This window comes from Ascochyta rabiei, chromosome 15 (genome assembly GCF_004011695.2).
Source record: "Ascochyta rabiei chromosome 15, complete sequence".
Classification (NCBI taxonomy): Eukaryota; Fungi; Ascomycota; class Dothideomycetes; order Pleosporales; family Didymellaceae; genus Ascochyta; species Ascochyta rabiei.
In genome coordinates, this window is record NC_082419.1 from 471,837 (window position 1) to 486,826 (window position 14,990).

The following is a 14,990-nucleotide window of genomic DNA, read 5'->3' on the forward strand; positions in this document are numbered from 1 at the left end:
TCAATCAATACTTCCAGCGTCAATCAATACTTCCATCGTCAATCAATACTTCCATCGTCAATCAAATACTCTCAACGGTAATCAATACTTTCAACGGTAATTCAATACCTCCAGCGTGAATCATCATGGTTGGATTCTAGACGGTGGTGGCCAAGCTAGTGCTGCAGGCAAAGGCGAACAAGGCAGCCTAGCAACCACCCTACTCCCGGACGCAGCTCTCCCACGCGCAAAAACAAACACGCTCGCAATCAACACGCCCTTGGGCGCCCCCGCCGCCACTTCCACGCCATTGGCACGTCCTGCTCCCCCCCCGCATCCACGCGCTGCAGCTGCTCTACGTGCACGAATCGCCGCAGCAAGCAAAGATCCCGCTGCCCCTTTGGGTTGCGCTAGCCTGCGGGTCGCCATGAGTGACGAGACGCCTGCCGAGCGGGTGTCCCGGTTCAGAGAGCACACAAACACGACCAGCTCCATCCGCCCCCCGCCCGACGAGCTGTGGAAGGAGGTGGGCATCGAGTCGCTACTCGACAAATTCCACGACGAGAACGACAGCACGCCGGCGGTGCGCAAAGCCAGCCACCCGCGCCAGATCATGTCCCCGACAGCCCCCGCGCAGCCTTGGACGGCCGCAGCACGCAAGGGCAGCGACGCCGCGGCCACGGTGGCGACGGCCGAAGGCACCTTTGGCCGCTTCTCGCGCGTCTTTGCCAACGTCTTCGGCGGCGTCCTGGGCAAGCGCAAGGCCGGGCACACGGACGCCGAGCCCAGCGTCGGCGCCAGCGTAGAGCAGGCCCGGCTGGACGAGCGCAAGAGGCAGGCCGAGGAGGCCTACCACATGGCCAAAGAGCAGGGCCTGCTCCCCGCCCCCAAGCTCTTCGTCCGCCCGGGCATGGCCCCGCGCGCCTGGTCGGCGGGTGGGTCCCTCGACGCACACTCGCCAGCAGACGATGCTGACTCCACGCAGACACGCCCACGCGCCCCCGGCCCCCCTCACCCCGCGCACCCCCGGCAGCATCGTCCGCTCGCCCTCCAAGAAGGACCTCAACAAGCAGAAGAGGCTCTCGAAGCGCGTCTCCAGCCTCGAGGTCAAGCTCGCCTCGGCCAAGAAGGAGCTCCAGTCGGTGCTGGGGAACGAGTGCTTCCCCGCCGTCCCTCCCTTGCCCCAGCACCTCTCCCACGCCCGCACCCACGCACGAGCGAGCCCCACGCCCAACACACCGCACCTCTTCAGCGACGACGCAATGCCCCAGACGCCATCCGCTGCCTTCGCCGAGGGCGCGAGTGCAAGTCTGCCCGGCAACCTCGCCAAGAAGCGCAAATCCGTCGCCCTCGTAGACAACGACGCCAACGCCGACCTCGACATGGACTACGCACCCACCACGACCGCCGTCGCGAGCGACCTCGACATGTCAGACCCCGAGCCCGAGCCCAAGCCCGAGCCCCTCGCCTCCCCCGCCCCCGAGCGCCAGCGGACCATCAAGTGCGTCAAGAGCGACGCCAGCAAGCGCCTGAAACGCACGAGCAGCCGCCTCACCCGCAAAGTAAGCAGAAACAGCGTCAAAGACAGCGACCTCGACCGCGACCGCGACGACAAAATCATCGTCGTCAAGCCCGGCGGCCCCGTGCCCCCCGTGCCCACCGTACCCCAGGGCATCCCCGGGAAGAAAGTTCAAGTCGCCTCGGATGATGGATTTGGAGGTCTGGGCCACGAGATATTCTAACCTCGCACCCTGGACTTGTTCACTCGCTGCAGGACCTGTGGGCCTTGGTTCTGTATGTACGCGGTCGATTGCATATGTAGATATTTCCTGCACGCTTTCTTTGTTGGGCTGGGCATCTTTCTTTTTTTCTTTTTTCTCTTTTTTTCTTTTTTCTTTCTTGCATATAACAGCGGGCTTGCACTCCGCAATCGGCCGCCCCGTCACGAAACAAAGCCCCGGGTGGGCTACGATGCTTTTACGATGCAATGGCTTGGTGATTTTTGTTTATTTTTTTTTCTTTTCTTTCCTATTGTTCTATTTTTCTGGCTCTCTGGCTTTCTGGCTTTCTTCTCCAGCGCGCCGTAATCAATCAAATCCATCATCCATCATCCATCAGTACCGTCTTCGAGTCAGACATTCCGTATGTACAGCAAGAGATTGAACAGCACCACAGTGTCACTGCATGCGCGAGCGAGAGCCTGATCAGACGCTGTGGATGGAGACGGTCTATCTATCTGTCCTACTCGTACATTCAACACATCGACATGGCAGCCCCCCAAAAGCCCCATCTACAGCTTCGCCTTGGCCTTGCCCTCGGCGGCAAGCGCCTCCTCGTAGCAGTCGTCCAGATGCTGTCGGAACGCCTTTGCCGTCTGCGGGCGCTTGAGCTTGAGTCTGGAGAAGGTCAGTCAGTCAGTACAGCACAGTACAGTACAGTACAGTACAGTGGGCGGCATTGTGTTTGTCGCGGACAGAAGACGGGGAGCCTAGATGACTTACGTAGGGGTGAGAAGCTGGTTCTCAATGGTAAAAGGGTCGAGGAACAAGCGCACAGCCTTGACCTTCTCGTAGCTGTTGAACTTGTTCTTGGTGCCTATTTTGGTCAGCTCTTTGAGAACCGCCTGCTCGATTCGCTTGTCGCCCAGCACGCTCTTCAGCTTGGCCAAGTCGCCCTCGGGGATCTTCTCGCCGAGGACATGGGACGCGAATTGCGGGAAGAGATCGGGCGCAACGCCGAAGATGGCCACCAGGAACGACTGGTGGCTGTCGCCGTGGACGTAGGCAGACGCGATCCAGCCGCAGTTGGCGAGGTACACGTTCTCGATGCGCTCGGGCGAGATGTATTCGCCCTGCGCCAGCTTGAGCACGTTCTTCTTGCGGTCGACAATCTTGAAGCGGCCCATTTCGTCGACGAGGCAGATGTCGCCCGTGTGGAACCAGCCGTCGGCGTCGATGGCCTTTGCTGTTTCCTCTGGGTTGCGGAAGTACTCCTTGAATGTTGTCGTAGAGCGGACGAGCAGCTCGCCACGAGGGTACGGCTTGTCCGAGGACAGGTACTCCATGTCTGGTACGTCGGCGAGGCAGACCTCTGTGTTGGGTGTTACGCCGCCGCAGTTGCCGGATGTAAAGTCGTTCTCGTGCTGGATGAGGGACACGGCGTACGTCTCGGTCAGGCCGTAGCCTTGGGTAAAGTTGCTGCCGAAGACGATGCGCAGGAATTGGTGCAGGCTGGGGTCGATGGGCGCAGAGCCGCTGACGAGGACCTTGCAGCGATCGAGACCAAGGCCACCAGCGACCTTCTTGGCCCAGATGCGGTCGTACAGCATGTGTGTGTTGGTCGGGTTGTGCTTGTCGTTGACGGCAGCTAGCTTTGTAGAGACAACGTGTCGTGAGAGGGCACCCTTGATGCCAGACTGCTCAATGGTTCCCTCCTTGATCTTGGCACCGAATCTGTTGTACAGGCGTGGGACGCCTGAGAAGACTGTGGGTCGGAGCATTTGCAAGTCCTCGACGAGCTCCGCAATGTTACCGTGGAAGTAGCCGATCGCTGAGCCGGCTGCCAGAGCTCCGTGCTCACCCAGCCGCTGGTAGATGTGGGCTAGAGGCAAGAACGAGCAGATGATCTGGTCGCTGCCAGAACCGAGGAGCACCATGGTTGTGCATGTCGCGGCGTGCGCATTGCGGTGGCTTAGCACGACACCCTTGGGGTTGCCAGTGGTTCCTGAGGTGTAATTGATTGTCGCAGTATCGTCTGGTGTGGGTGGATTGACGGGCAGAGGCTGCTTCTCGCCCAGTGCCTCGACGTCACGGATGTAGTGGATAGTCACGCCCAGCTCACTCGCCAACGAGTTCAAGAGATCTCCCTTGGACTCGCCAGGAAGCTCGCCAGCAGACAGAGGGTCCAAAACGACGATGATCTTGAGGGTCGGCAGCCGGGGCTTCAGCTTCAACAGCTGTGTGACGTGGTTCATGCCAGTGACGACACAGGCAAGCTCGGCATGGTTGATGATGTACTCGGTCGTGTCTGGGCCGAGGGTGTCGTAGATGGAGACTGAGTAGAGAGCCTGCGACATGCACGCCAGATCGGTAATCTGCCACTCGGGCCTGTTCTGACACCACAAACCAACGCCGTATTGCTTGGCAGCTGTCACGCCGGCCTGTCTGTGAAGGTGGACCAGGCCGGCGCCGAAGTTTTTGCGACGCTCCGAGATTTGCTCGTAGCTTTGCCAGACATAGGCGCCGAATGTCTTGGTGACGGGGTCGTATGGGCGATGGCCTAGGCAGTTGTTCTTTGGATATCTGGCTGCGCTGGCCTCGAAGGCCTCGTGCGGGGTGTTGATCTCAGGGACCAGGCTGTCGAGCAGCGGCTTGTCGGTAAACCTCCAGTGGCGGTAGACAGCGCTCTTGCCATCTGTCGCGGTGCCTGCAAGCGGCAGACTGTACGGATGGCCCTTTGGGGGCGGAGCGTGCAGCTCCTGCGCGCGCTGGAGCTGGGGATCGGTGGTTCCGAACATGGCAGGCGATGACGGAGTCCTGCAACTACGACGGTGGAAGGAGGGTTGAGCGCACGATCACTCGATGTGGACAGAACTCGAGCTGTCTGCTCCATGGCCAACTGTTAGCTTCCGCTGACGTCGGAGTGTCCGAGCCGCACGACATACCTGGGGTGAAGCTGGAGCGCCACCGTGTGCGGGGAGAAACAAGAGGCTCCAAAATCCAAATAGACCAAATGCACCTAGGCGACGTGCAGCAGTGAAGATGTGGACAGTGGAACTTGCAAAGATGCAAAGATGCAAAGATGCAATGTACCAAGGAGCTCCAGGATGCACCGGACGTTAAGGGCAAACCCACATTCCCTTCGCAGACGTACCGAGGCACGTCGGAACCGCCGACCGCTCGATGAAAACTGGAGCCAAGCTGCTTGCGCGTTGGACTCGGACCAGACGATGCGCTTCCGGCAACTCTGCGCCGTGCAACAGCTGCGGACTGCGGATCCTCCGCTTTCCTGGAGACGGCCAATTTCGCGTCATCCGTCACAAGCAAAGTCTCGTCTTCTGAGCATGGCTGCTCGGGCTTCATTATCGATTGCAGTATCAAACGAAAAACACATGCGCACATGCAAAATGCAAACATGACGCTTCACGTGTCGATCGGGGGGGGGCCACACGCACGCGATGCAAGCCATGCAGCGGGAGCGAGCATTCGGCCGTAGAGTGATTGGCTGCTCCGGATCACGAGTATAGTTGCACCATTTAGGAAAAGGCCTCGGCATCTCCACGCCAGGATCTTGTGCGCGACACTCCAGCTGCTTTGCACGCTTGATCAAACTTTCCACATGCAGTAGGTTACGCCTCGCAACGCCAAGATCCAGCTCCCGGGCCGCCGGGCTCAGGCTGTTGTCCACAATGTACGACCGGAGGCGTCAGAACCACAGCTTTGCTATCCGACAGGCCAGCACATCCTGGACGTTGCAACCCCAACGAGCCGTGAGTGCTTATTTCAGACACAGAATACATGTGGGAAATGGTTTGATTGCGCTGTCCTTGGTCTACTGCCGGCATTCCACCTGGTCACAGCATGAGCTTGGCAGCCTCCACACTGTGTCTTCGTCATTTTCCTCAAGGCCATCTCTCACCACTATGTACCACTCGTGCAACTTGGCCTAGCATGGCTGTTGAGATTGCTGTTTGTAGTACAGACGCAACAGCGTTGGGACGCAAGTCCCGTATTGTGGCAACCACACGCGTGGGAAAATAAAGCGCAGTGGGCGTATGGATCCCAGCAAGTCAATGTACGGTTGCAGGAAGTGGCGTTTGCGATCAACAATAGTTCACCTTCGCCAAACTCTTTCGTGGCCGAAAAACCTCTTTTACAGTGAGGTAAACTGTCAAATCTTACCGAAAAAAGAGCACCAAGACGTTCATGTACAGCAGCGACGCTGGCCTTTGAATCAACGCTATTACCATGGAGACGTCAGTTGGAGTGGAGATTGGTTGCCTGCTGTAGCACCGAAAGCCTGCAACGCCTCGGTTTCGAACGTTGCACAAGATAATGACCTCAAAACATGAAAACTGCATTTCATTTGCTTTCTCCGATCTCACATAGGATTCCTACCATTCCGCACCCACTCGCCATATCAACGGCTCGAATGACTCCAGACATTCCAACTCGAAACCCCCTTCGACGTACAAAATATGCATGTCGATGCCAAAGATGCTCTCGGGTCCTCGATACTTGCCATTGTCGTTACGCTGGTCTCGGTCGCGCTGTTAAGCTTCTCGCTCAGACTCTACACTCGTGGAAGACTCCTACGCAACCTCGATACTGATGACTGGCTTCTCCTTGTCGCAGCAGTAGGTGGCATGATGTCGAGACTGTCGAAGACTTACTGATGTCACTACCAAGCTGTGCACGATAGGAGTTCTGGTAATTACAATCTTACTGAGGACAAAGCTAGAGAAGCAAGTGTGGCCTACCACAACCGACAACGATCATACGACTTCGCTATTGGTATGGGTATTTGCCCTTTTCCATATTGTAGGCCTCGGTTTCGTCAAGCTCTCGGTGGCTCTTACTGTGCTAAAGTTTGCTCCCCGCAACTGGCACCGACACGTTAGCCTGGGGTTTATCTGTAGGTTGGACTTGTAGCTACAGGCTCAATCGCCACTGATCTTTGCAGGCTTGACGACCATTCTCACAGTGCTCTGGTTAGGGTCCACGTTACTTTTTGGTGGCCCTATCACTGTCGACTGGAGCTCCACTAGTAAACCCGAAGCTATCTGGAGGCTTGCTAGCTTCACCAACAGCGTACTGGACGTGGTGACAGGGTTCCTTGTTGCTTTGCTCCCTATCCCTGTACTCTGGGCCCTACGTCCTGGTCTATTAGCAACTCTGGCTCTACTTACGATTTACATATGCACCGCTGTGGTTATAGCTGCAGCGATCGTACGGATGTATTTGCTCCACACACTCTTGCAGAACAAAGATGTGGCACACCCAATTCGAATGGACATGCTCTGGTCATCTATAGAACTTGCTTCAGCCATGTCGGCGGCTTGCTTGTTCACATTACAGCCCCTAGCTTCGTCGATCAAGCTTTGTTTTTCCAACCGACGCAGTAAACATCTTCCAGCATCCCAAGCCGCACCACGATATCCATATCCCTCCCAGACGTACGCCTCGACTGACACCGTCATACATCGCCCCGACGCCCCACATCTACTCAGCCTGCGCTTTCACGACGCCGAGTCCAATCTTGATTTCGACATTGAAACACCCAATACTCGCACTCGAACGCAAACACTGCGCTCCCGGGCGACCCACAGCCGCAACGTATCGGACTGGTCTCAATTCTCAGGCTTCACATACTACACTACTACAGCCAACTCGTTGCACGACGCATCGCCACGCAGGTCACGAGTGGTGAGTATGAACGAGATGGAGCTGAGGACCAGGACCATAGGAGTAGGAACAGCACGCGTGGACAATGCGAATATTGGCATTGCCGTCACGACGCTGCACGACAAGCCCGTGCGAGACTCGGGTGCTGGTGAAGAGATGGCAGAGTTGGCGAGACTATTCGCAGATAACAGTAAGGATTGGGGTACGGAGACGTCTCGTAGTGTGCGCACAAGTGTGACGACCAATGAGACTCGCGCGAGCCGCCATAAAAGCGATTACTCATGAAACGAGTAAGGATGGATATTCCTTTTTTCTTGAACATACATATTTGACTGGTCAACATCTTAGTCTGTTGGTTGTATAGATGAGCACATGTCCGTAGCAGATACCGTAGCTAAAACCGTTTAGCTTTGACCCTCTACCACACTTCAGCACTAGGTCATCAGAACCAACCCGGGTCCAGGCATGAACAGCCACTGCAGCGATAGAGATCGCCTTGGACATTTTCGTAAGCATGGTGCGTGTGAAGATAAAGAACAAGCAGGAGGCATTGTTATGCACTAGCCATTTTGGGCATTAGACGAATGCACCGCCTCCACCTTCCCAGGCTCAGCCGCCTGTAAAAGAACAGCGCATCGCCGGTCACCACATTCGGAAAGCTCAGAGACGTCGGCAAGACAGCCTTGGGCAACAGCGTACTTCCATCTAGGCAGATCCAAGATGGCTGACAAGCTGTGCACAGGTGTGCGTCTCGGCGGAGGCAAAGGTTCCGCCAGCGTCGTTGAGCTACCACGGTTCACTTTCACTTGCTCACCTCTGGCTTCACACTACTGAACATACGAACTTGTACAGACGCATTCTACTTCGTAATGGCTGCAACCTCCGGTAACACTGGATCTAGCGATCCGGACATGGTACTGATTGGCGAACTCATGGAGGAGATGACACGACGTCCGCCCGCTATCTGTGCAAGAAAACTTCTTGTCGAGCACTACATGTCCATAGGATGGCTGGAGGCTGCTGTCGACAATGCGAAAGAGCTGAAGAACTTGGCGCCAGGGGATTCCGATGTCGCAAAATTCCTCCAGATACTCGAGAAGAAGCCCGAGCCGCCTGTTCTAGAGAAGAAGCCACTACCACCAGCATCAAAGATGCCTGCATCGCGAAGCATCGAAAAGCTGGAGTGGGATCCCAAGTTAGGACGGTACAAGAAGACTGTGGTGCCAAACTCTGTCGAGAGGAAACCGCAGGTTTCTACTGTTGTCGTGGGCGATGATCTGGATGCAGCACAGCAAGATCTCGTTACCGGCTATCAAGCATTGCGAGCGAAGGCAAATTTCATACTCGCCGATCTGGTGCACCTACAAGTTCTGCAAAAGAAAGCAGACCTTCTTCCTTCCAGAAGCACTTCTAAGATCCAGCAAATTGCGAATGGACAGGCGGGCACGTCGGCACAACTGTGCACCCCACGAAAGACAGCTCGTGCTATGCGCGACAGCCCGCAGAATGCTACCAGCATTGCTATTGCAGACATGGAGGAAGCGATGAGATGGCATAAGACCCTCCTCAGTCATGCTTCGAGCGCAAGTACTGATACAATCCGGGATGCCCTTGTGAAACGGAAAGCTGCGCTGGAGATCGCGTTACCCGACGAACTGAGAATACATTGCGAAGTCGCCATCATGCATATGGAGCACGAGTACCTCGAACGTAACTACGTAAACACTGAGACGATGTATGGTGACGAGGTGAAGGACATCCCGCGATCAAACTTCTATGTCACCGAGGACAACTACGCATGGGATTTGGAAGAGCTCGTAGCTGCCATCAAGGCTGGGAGTGGCGTTCTGCGTAATCCGCTAAGCAAGCAGATGTTCACACCAAAGGACGTCAAAGGTATATACACGCATCCGTTGGCTAAACCTCTCGCTGCGCTTGCAGTTGAGCAAAAAGAAATGTCCAAAGGAGTCCGTCCCGAAACCATCACCCATATGGAAAAGCTGTCCAACATACTACTTGAAGACCAATCTACCGATGCCATGCCGAGCCGCCACGCAGTGGACGAGTTCTTAGCTTACGTCGCAACCTGTCAGTACACCCTATTTCGTTTGTGTTCGTCCGAGAAGTATACTGATGTCCGAGCAGTACCCGAGCTCGAACAAAACGCCATCCAGGGCCTCAAGTGTCCTGCAAAGGACAGTCATACTGGTCAAGCCTACGACTCTAGCATCGGAGAGGCAGTACGCGACGCAAAAGGCAATCGAGTTTGTTTTCACAAAACAGGCGATTTCATCAGACAGGCAGCCGCGCATCTCCGACAGAGGCGAGGGTAGGTAAGAATGTCGCGCACAAACCTGACATTCATGCGTAGTGCCGCGCCTGATGCAGATAAATGCGGCGTCGTGTAAACCAAACCCAGGGTGCTCTCTTGCTAGGCACTCATATTGACACAAGATTTTGAACCCAATACCAATGGAGACACTGTGACCCATCGTGTCTCGGCTCTTAGTCGGCGTATATAGCTCCCACAAAGGTGTTCGTCAAATCATGGGATAATACGAACTTAGTACACTCGACTGCAAGGCATAGACAACTAGCTCTGCTCGCTTTTATTTTTTCGTCATGTCGTGCCCTCGCGCATTTGCACAGCCTAGTCGCTGACCGCTTGACAGTGCATTCATGGCGCTCACGATCGCTGTGCTTCTAGCCGTTTTGGGCTTTCGGTCAAGCCACAGATGGATGAGCCTCTCCGGTTCAGCCTTGTGCGCAGTATGATATGAAACTATTCAGGCCACTTCCACTTTACCGGCATGGTGGGCTCTCCTACGGTACCGCAGTTCTACAGTCTTGAATGGGGCAGACTGCTCCACCTGTCTGCCTGAGAGTTCGCTACAGCCTTCCAAAGCTGGCATACTCTCCCTATGATCAATTTTGGCGATAGACGCTGAAACAAGACTGCTTTCTTTTCAATGTGAGTAGTCTTCTCAATAATAATCATAACCGTGTACCTGCAATCCACAATCTCGGTCTCCCATCTACGATGTCAGAAACCACGATAATGCATGTCAACGATTTCCGAACGAGGAGAAGGATACCATTGAAACACTCCTTGCTCTTCAACAAAACCAAACATAGCGAAGACTGGCATCAAGCGATAGATGCTATAGCCGGTGTGCTACACCCGTCAGATCCGAAATTCCCGCACGCTCCCTTACGGCAAGCTACCGACGTGTATCTTAAGAAGAAGGGCAAGATCACCCTAGCGGATGCAGACATACGCCTAGCAATACTTATTGGTGCTCACGAAGCGAGAGACATCGCTATTGCTGCTGCAGCGCATGCTATGACAGCGACGAGTCTAAGAGCGACGCTACATGTAGACCTAAATGTTGCGCATGGAAGCTACTGGGGCTTGGAGACGTGGCTGCAGTGTCTCATAGCAGCAAATCATGGCAATCCGGCCTCAGTCACAGATATGGAGGCAAAGTGGGCGCAATACCTACTTCCCTTCGCAACACACGGTTCCGGAGCCGCAGGGAAGATCTTGATTGGTGTGAGCCGAGCATTGAGGGAGTGTGCGACATCAAACATGAACACAGTACCGGAGTTTCTGACTTTGACATGCCGTGCTTTGGCCGACTACGCAGCACAGTTGGAAGGTTTACGACTGAAGAACGACTGGTTAGTCGCCCACGGGGCCTCATACTGGATGGCAGAGCTTGGACGCACATCGCCAGCAACAACGCTATCGGGACTTCTACTACCAGAACACATACTCGATGCCCAATTTCCAATATGGCGGGTATGGGCGCGCTGGAGGCCAGACTTGGGGCGTATCACGCTCTTGAGCAGTATGGACAGTAACAACGCAGCCTTGCTACCGGAGCTGCTTGCTCTCGAAGGCCCAGACTTCATTAACGGCACCGAATGTACCTTGAGAAACGGTCTTGTCGAAAGATACGGATCAGGAAGGGACCGGGTCAAGTTGGGAAGGCTATTGATTGAGGTACCTGGTGGGACTAAAGATGGCCTGAGGAGTCTACTTGAGGGCGCCAGTTCGACGCTCGAAACAACGTGGGTAGCAGTGTCAGCAGATCGACCAAAGATCCTGTGGCTCTTTACAGAGCTTACCATCAACCGACCCATGACTCAGGAAGCCTTGAATCTTATGCAAGCAGTTTTATATATGCAAGAGAGCATCGACTCGGACCTCTTGATCGCCATACTGCGTACATATACTGATCACGGCTATCTTGGAGGAAGCCAAATTCGAGAACTGCAACGTCTTGTTCAATTGTTTGACCAGGATCGCGCATCCGGTCTTCGGGAAATACTTTTAACGCCTACAACATTGCAGGGCATTACGAAGTGCATAAAAGACTGTCAATTTGCAGTACGCACACTTATCGAGCAATGCCGGCCGTGGACGGAATTTGCTATTGAGCTCTACACATTCTGCAATGCAGTCAAGTCCTCGAAGAGCATCCCCGTTATGAGGGAAAAGATCATCAGTCAGATGTGCTTGCTACTTCCTTCAGCAGAGCATATGACCATGGCTGTTGAGATATACACTGCTGCGCAAAAGCTCCGGTCACAAACCTCAAGTTTGGAAACAAGCAACGAACGAAATGCTACGGAACGGACCGGCCAGCGCATTCCAGCGCCTTCTTTTCTTACTGGCCAGCTTGAGGGATTGAAACATCCCTTGGAGATAGTTGCGGAAGAATATTGCTTGCATCACCTTTTGGCACAAGAGGCGGCCAGCTACACCTCTCAACGTATGTTCGACTCCATCTTGAGGGTATGGGAAAGCCCATACAAACCAGAGCTTTCTCAAGACCGAAAAATACTAGCGGTCCTGGTAACGAAACACACAAGCGATGATGCCAACCTTGGCATCAGGTGTCTCAACGGAATAGCTTCAGCAAATGAACAACTAGGTCCAGGTCTCTCGATCGGTGATGTCAAAAATACCCTCTCAGGCTTGGAGAGAAACCCCGAGCGAGCCATTGTCGAGTTCACCAGACTACTCGTACAGTGTCCACCGACTGAAGATTTCAAGGCGCAAATCCTGTGCTGGCGAGACTTTGCGTACCATTTACTAGCGCAAGAGACTCATTTTAGAGTCTTCAAGGAACGAAATTTGGTCGGCTATACATTGAGAACGATGAAAGCGTTAGAGTGGTTATCTTTCCTGGCCGACGTGGAAACCGTGTTTGCTACTGGACCGAGTCTGCCTTCGGAGCAATGCACGATACCGCCCATCCTACGCTCTGAATTACAAGGATGGAAATGGCAGCTCGTGCCTTATTCGAAGACTCTCAAGCGACTAGAGGAGGCTTTGGACGACAAAAGCGAGGCAATGAACTGTATCTTGAGCGGCAGCGGTGCAAAAAGTAAAAATCTCCGGGCAATACTCCAGTGCTTGAGATCCGCCGAGGGGAAGCCCGTGGAGCCATTTCTGCATAAGATTGTTGGTCTTCTTTCGACAAGAGCTAAGAACGACTGGGAGATTTCAGATTGTCTCTCGATACTGTTACAAGCTTCTAAAGAAACAGTGGAGGTCTGTAAAAAGATATGGGACGCCAAACATGGCTATATGGATATTCCTGGTCTTCCAACTCGCGAGATACAGCCTACGCCTCAGACAGTTAATCAACGCAGATCAGTCGCAATCTCAACCTTGAATTCGACGGCTCCAGATACTTCATGTTCGACGGTAGTATCGACGCCAACCGATCCGGCCGCTCTGAAGTATCACGTCCCACTTTCGGTGGTCGAAGTCATGGTGGCAGGATGGCTATTGGATGAGTCGGTTGATGAGAGTACCAAGAATGCAGTGCATTCGATCTCTTGCTTGCTCAAGGTCGTGCAAACAGGATTCGAGATTTGTAAAGACCAAATCATCGAAGCGGCGAGTTTCTGGGAGAAGGTCGAAGATGAGCTGTTGCAAGAAGCCCAAAGACTGCAAGGTCTACAAAAGGCACTTAAAATGAAAGATCCCAAGGGAACGACTCTCCTTCTTCAGCAGCTCGGCGTGCCGGATACGACTGAGCTCGATGAAGAAATGGCAAAACTTCCCGCTGGAGTAATCGATGTGGTGGAAAGGGTTGACGACAACGAAGTTGAGATCAGCTTCTCCTTGGCCCACTTCACCCTGCTACAACGCACAGCGATCGGCATCCCGGAACTTGCCAATACGCTTCTACTCCGACTATACCGTGACGATAGCAAGAATTTACCACCGTCGTTTTGTTTGCATTACAGCACCGATACAAACCTCGAAACCATGGTCCATTCATTGTACAGCTGCTCAAAAACATCTGAAAATCCTACGCAACAAATATGCACGTCTGCACATACGACCCTCACATGGCAATTGAACCGTATTATTTATTCCCAATTACGCAGAGGGGAAACAAGTATAGCGGCTGTACATCAGGAAGTGGTGGTTTGGCTACGCGATTATGCTCAAGTTTGTGTATCGTGCAGTACCACGCACAACGCCCAGATGACCCAACTTCGTCGCTCGACCCCCTGCGACCTCTTCTCCTGTGCTCGACTCTGGTACAATCTTCCTCTTCAAGTCAGAATACCTGAGATACGAACCGACACCTTCGCTGTCGACATAGCTCTTTCCTCTGTCTACGCTGCTGCTATGACGGGAAAACCAGAGCTGCTGCCTGACTGCCCAATCCGTGGCAACGAGGCCGTAAAGTCAATCCTCAACGCCCTCCCTCGTATGGCAGTCATGCGCGACGCCGTCAATCTCTCCTCCGTACTCGCCTCATACCACGCATCGGCCGAGAAATTAATATCCTGGGCCGTACTCCACCACCGCGGCTTCCTAGCCACCGCAACAGGACTTGTCAAAATCCCAAACCTTCCGCCAGGAACCCACCAATTCGTGCTCGCCAATGCGAGCCCCATGCTCGAAAAAGCATTCGTGTCGAAAATTCATTCGACCAATCGAGACACCACTGTTCTCTTCCACGGCACACCCCTCGACCGCCTCCCCGCTATCCTCGCCCAAGGCCTCCGCATCTGCTCGGGCACATCACTCCAGCGCACTGGCGCCGCACATGGAAGAGGAGTGTACCTCTGCGACGACCCGGCTACGAGTTTCTTCTACAGTCCTGCTAGTCTGAGCTGGAAGAACAGTGGTTTGAGTAACATGAGGCTGTTGTTGGGATGTGAGGTTGTTGGGGGTGGGAACAAGGTTAATGGAAATATTCACGTGGTGGAAGATGTGGAGAGTGTGATGGTCAGGTATATATTGCTGTTCACACGCGAGGCGAGGGTACCCATCAGAGGCCACATTGAGCCGGCTATGGCGAGTGGAATGAAGGCGTTGAGAAGCGGTGCGGTATAGATTTGGGCCTTGTTGCCTCAGATTTGTCATGGTCGGACATCACCTATGCATCGATTTACTGCTCTTCATCCCCTCATCGCTGCTGGACTACCATTGCACTCGCTGTCAGAGGTGTTGCTAGCTTGTCAAGCCCGGCCTGAAAGTGAGGTGAGGCTCGCTTACGATAGTGCAGCTGTGAGTGGGGTAGATAGGAGACTTTCCAAATTGCCAAAAAGAAACCTCATCGATGCAAGTCT

At 54.2% G+C, this 14,990-nt stretch overlaps 5 protein-coding genes across 5 annotated transcripts, besides 6 other annotated features; 4 read left to right on the forward strand and 1 right to left on the reverse strand.

Annotated features, from left to right (window-relative positions):
- Positions 1-406: 406 nt before the first annotated feature.
- On the forward strand, positions 407-1,687 carry EKO05_0008606 (uncharacterized protein; the record flags this gene model as incomplete). Its single annotated transcript, XM_059637337.1, has 1 exon — positions 407-1,687. One exon carries the CDS (start codon positions 407-409, stop codon positions 1,685-1,687), a length of 1,281 nt encoding a protein of 426 aa, XP_059493320.1.
- Positions 1,413-1,470: a tandem repeat.
- Positions 1,552-1,589: a tandem repeat.
- Positions 1,688-1,838: 151 nt separating the features above from the next.
- Positions 1,839-1,880: a tandem repeat.
- A 98-nt stretch (positions 1,881-1,978) lies between these two features.
- Positions 1,979-2,022: a tandem repeat.
- A 43-nt stretch (positions 2,023-2,065) lies between these two features.
- Positions 2,066-2,095: a tandem repeat.
- A 174-nt stretch (positions 2,096-2,269) lies between these two features.
- On the reverse strand, positions 2,270-4,495 carry EKO05_0008607 (Long-chain-fatty-acid--CoA ligase; the record flags this gene model as incomplete). Its single annotated transcript, XM_038941668.2, has 2 exons — positions 2,270-2,375; positions 2,481-4,495. 2 exons carry the CDS (start codon positions 4,493-4,495, stop codon positions 2,270-2,272), a joined length of 2,121 nt encoding a protein of 706 aa, XP_038796147.2.
- Positions 2,387-2,428: a tandem repeat.
- Positions 4,496-6,175: 1,680 nt separating the features above from the next.
- EKO05_0008608 (uncharacterized protein) lies at positions 6,176-7,667 on the forward strand (the record flags this gene model as incomplete). The annotated part of the gene is made up of 3 exons (XM_059637338.1): positions 6,176-6,334; positions 6,387-6,612; positions 6,661-7,667. The coding sequence occupies 3 exons, from the start codon at positions 6,176-6,178 to the stop codon at positions 7,665-7,667; spliced, it is 1,392 nt and encodes a 463-aa protein (XP_059493321.1).
- Positions 7,668-8,251: 584 nt separating this feature from the next.
- On the forward strand, positions 8,252-9,715 carry EKO05_0008609 (uncharacterized protein; the record flags this gene model as incomplete). Its single annotated transcript, XM_059637339.1, has 2 exons — positions 8,252-9,470; positions 9,528-9,715. 2 exons carry the CDS (start codon positions 8,252-8,254, stop codon positions 9,713-9,715), a joined length of 1,407 nt encoding a protein of 468 aa, XP_059493322.1.
- A 707-nt stretch (positions 9,716-10,422) lies between these two features.
- Positions 10,423-14,754, forward strand: EKO05_0008610 (GID complex subunit containing RING finger motif; the record flags this gene model as incomplete). Its single annotated transcript, XM_038946579.1, has 1 exon — positions 10,423-14,754. One exon carries the CDS (start codon positions 10,423-10,425, stop codon positions 14,752-14,754), a length of 4,332 nt encoding a protein of 1,443 aa, XP_038796149.1.
- Between the last annotated feature and the right edge of the window lie 236 nt (positions 14,755-14,990).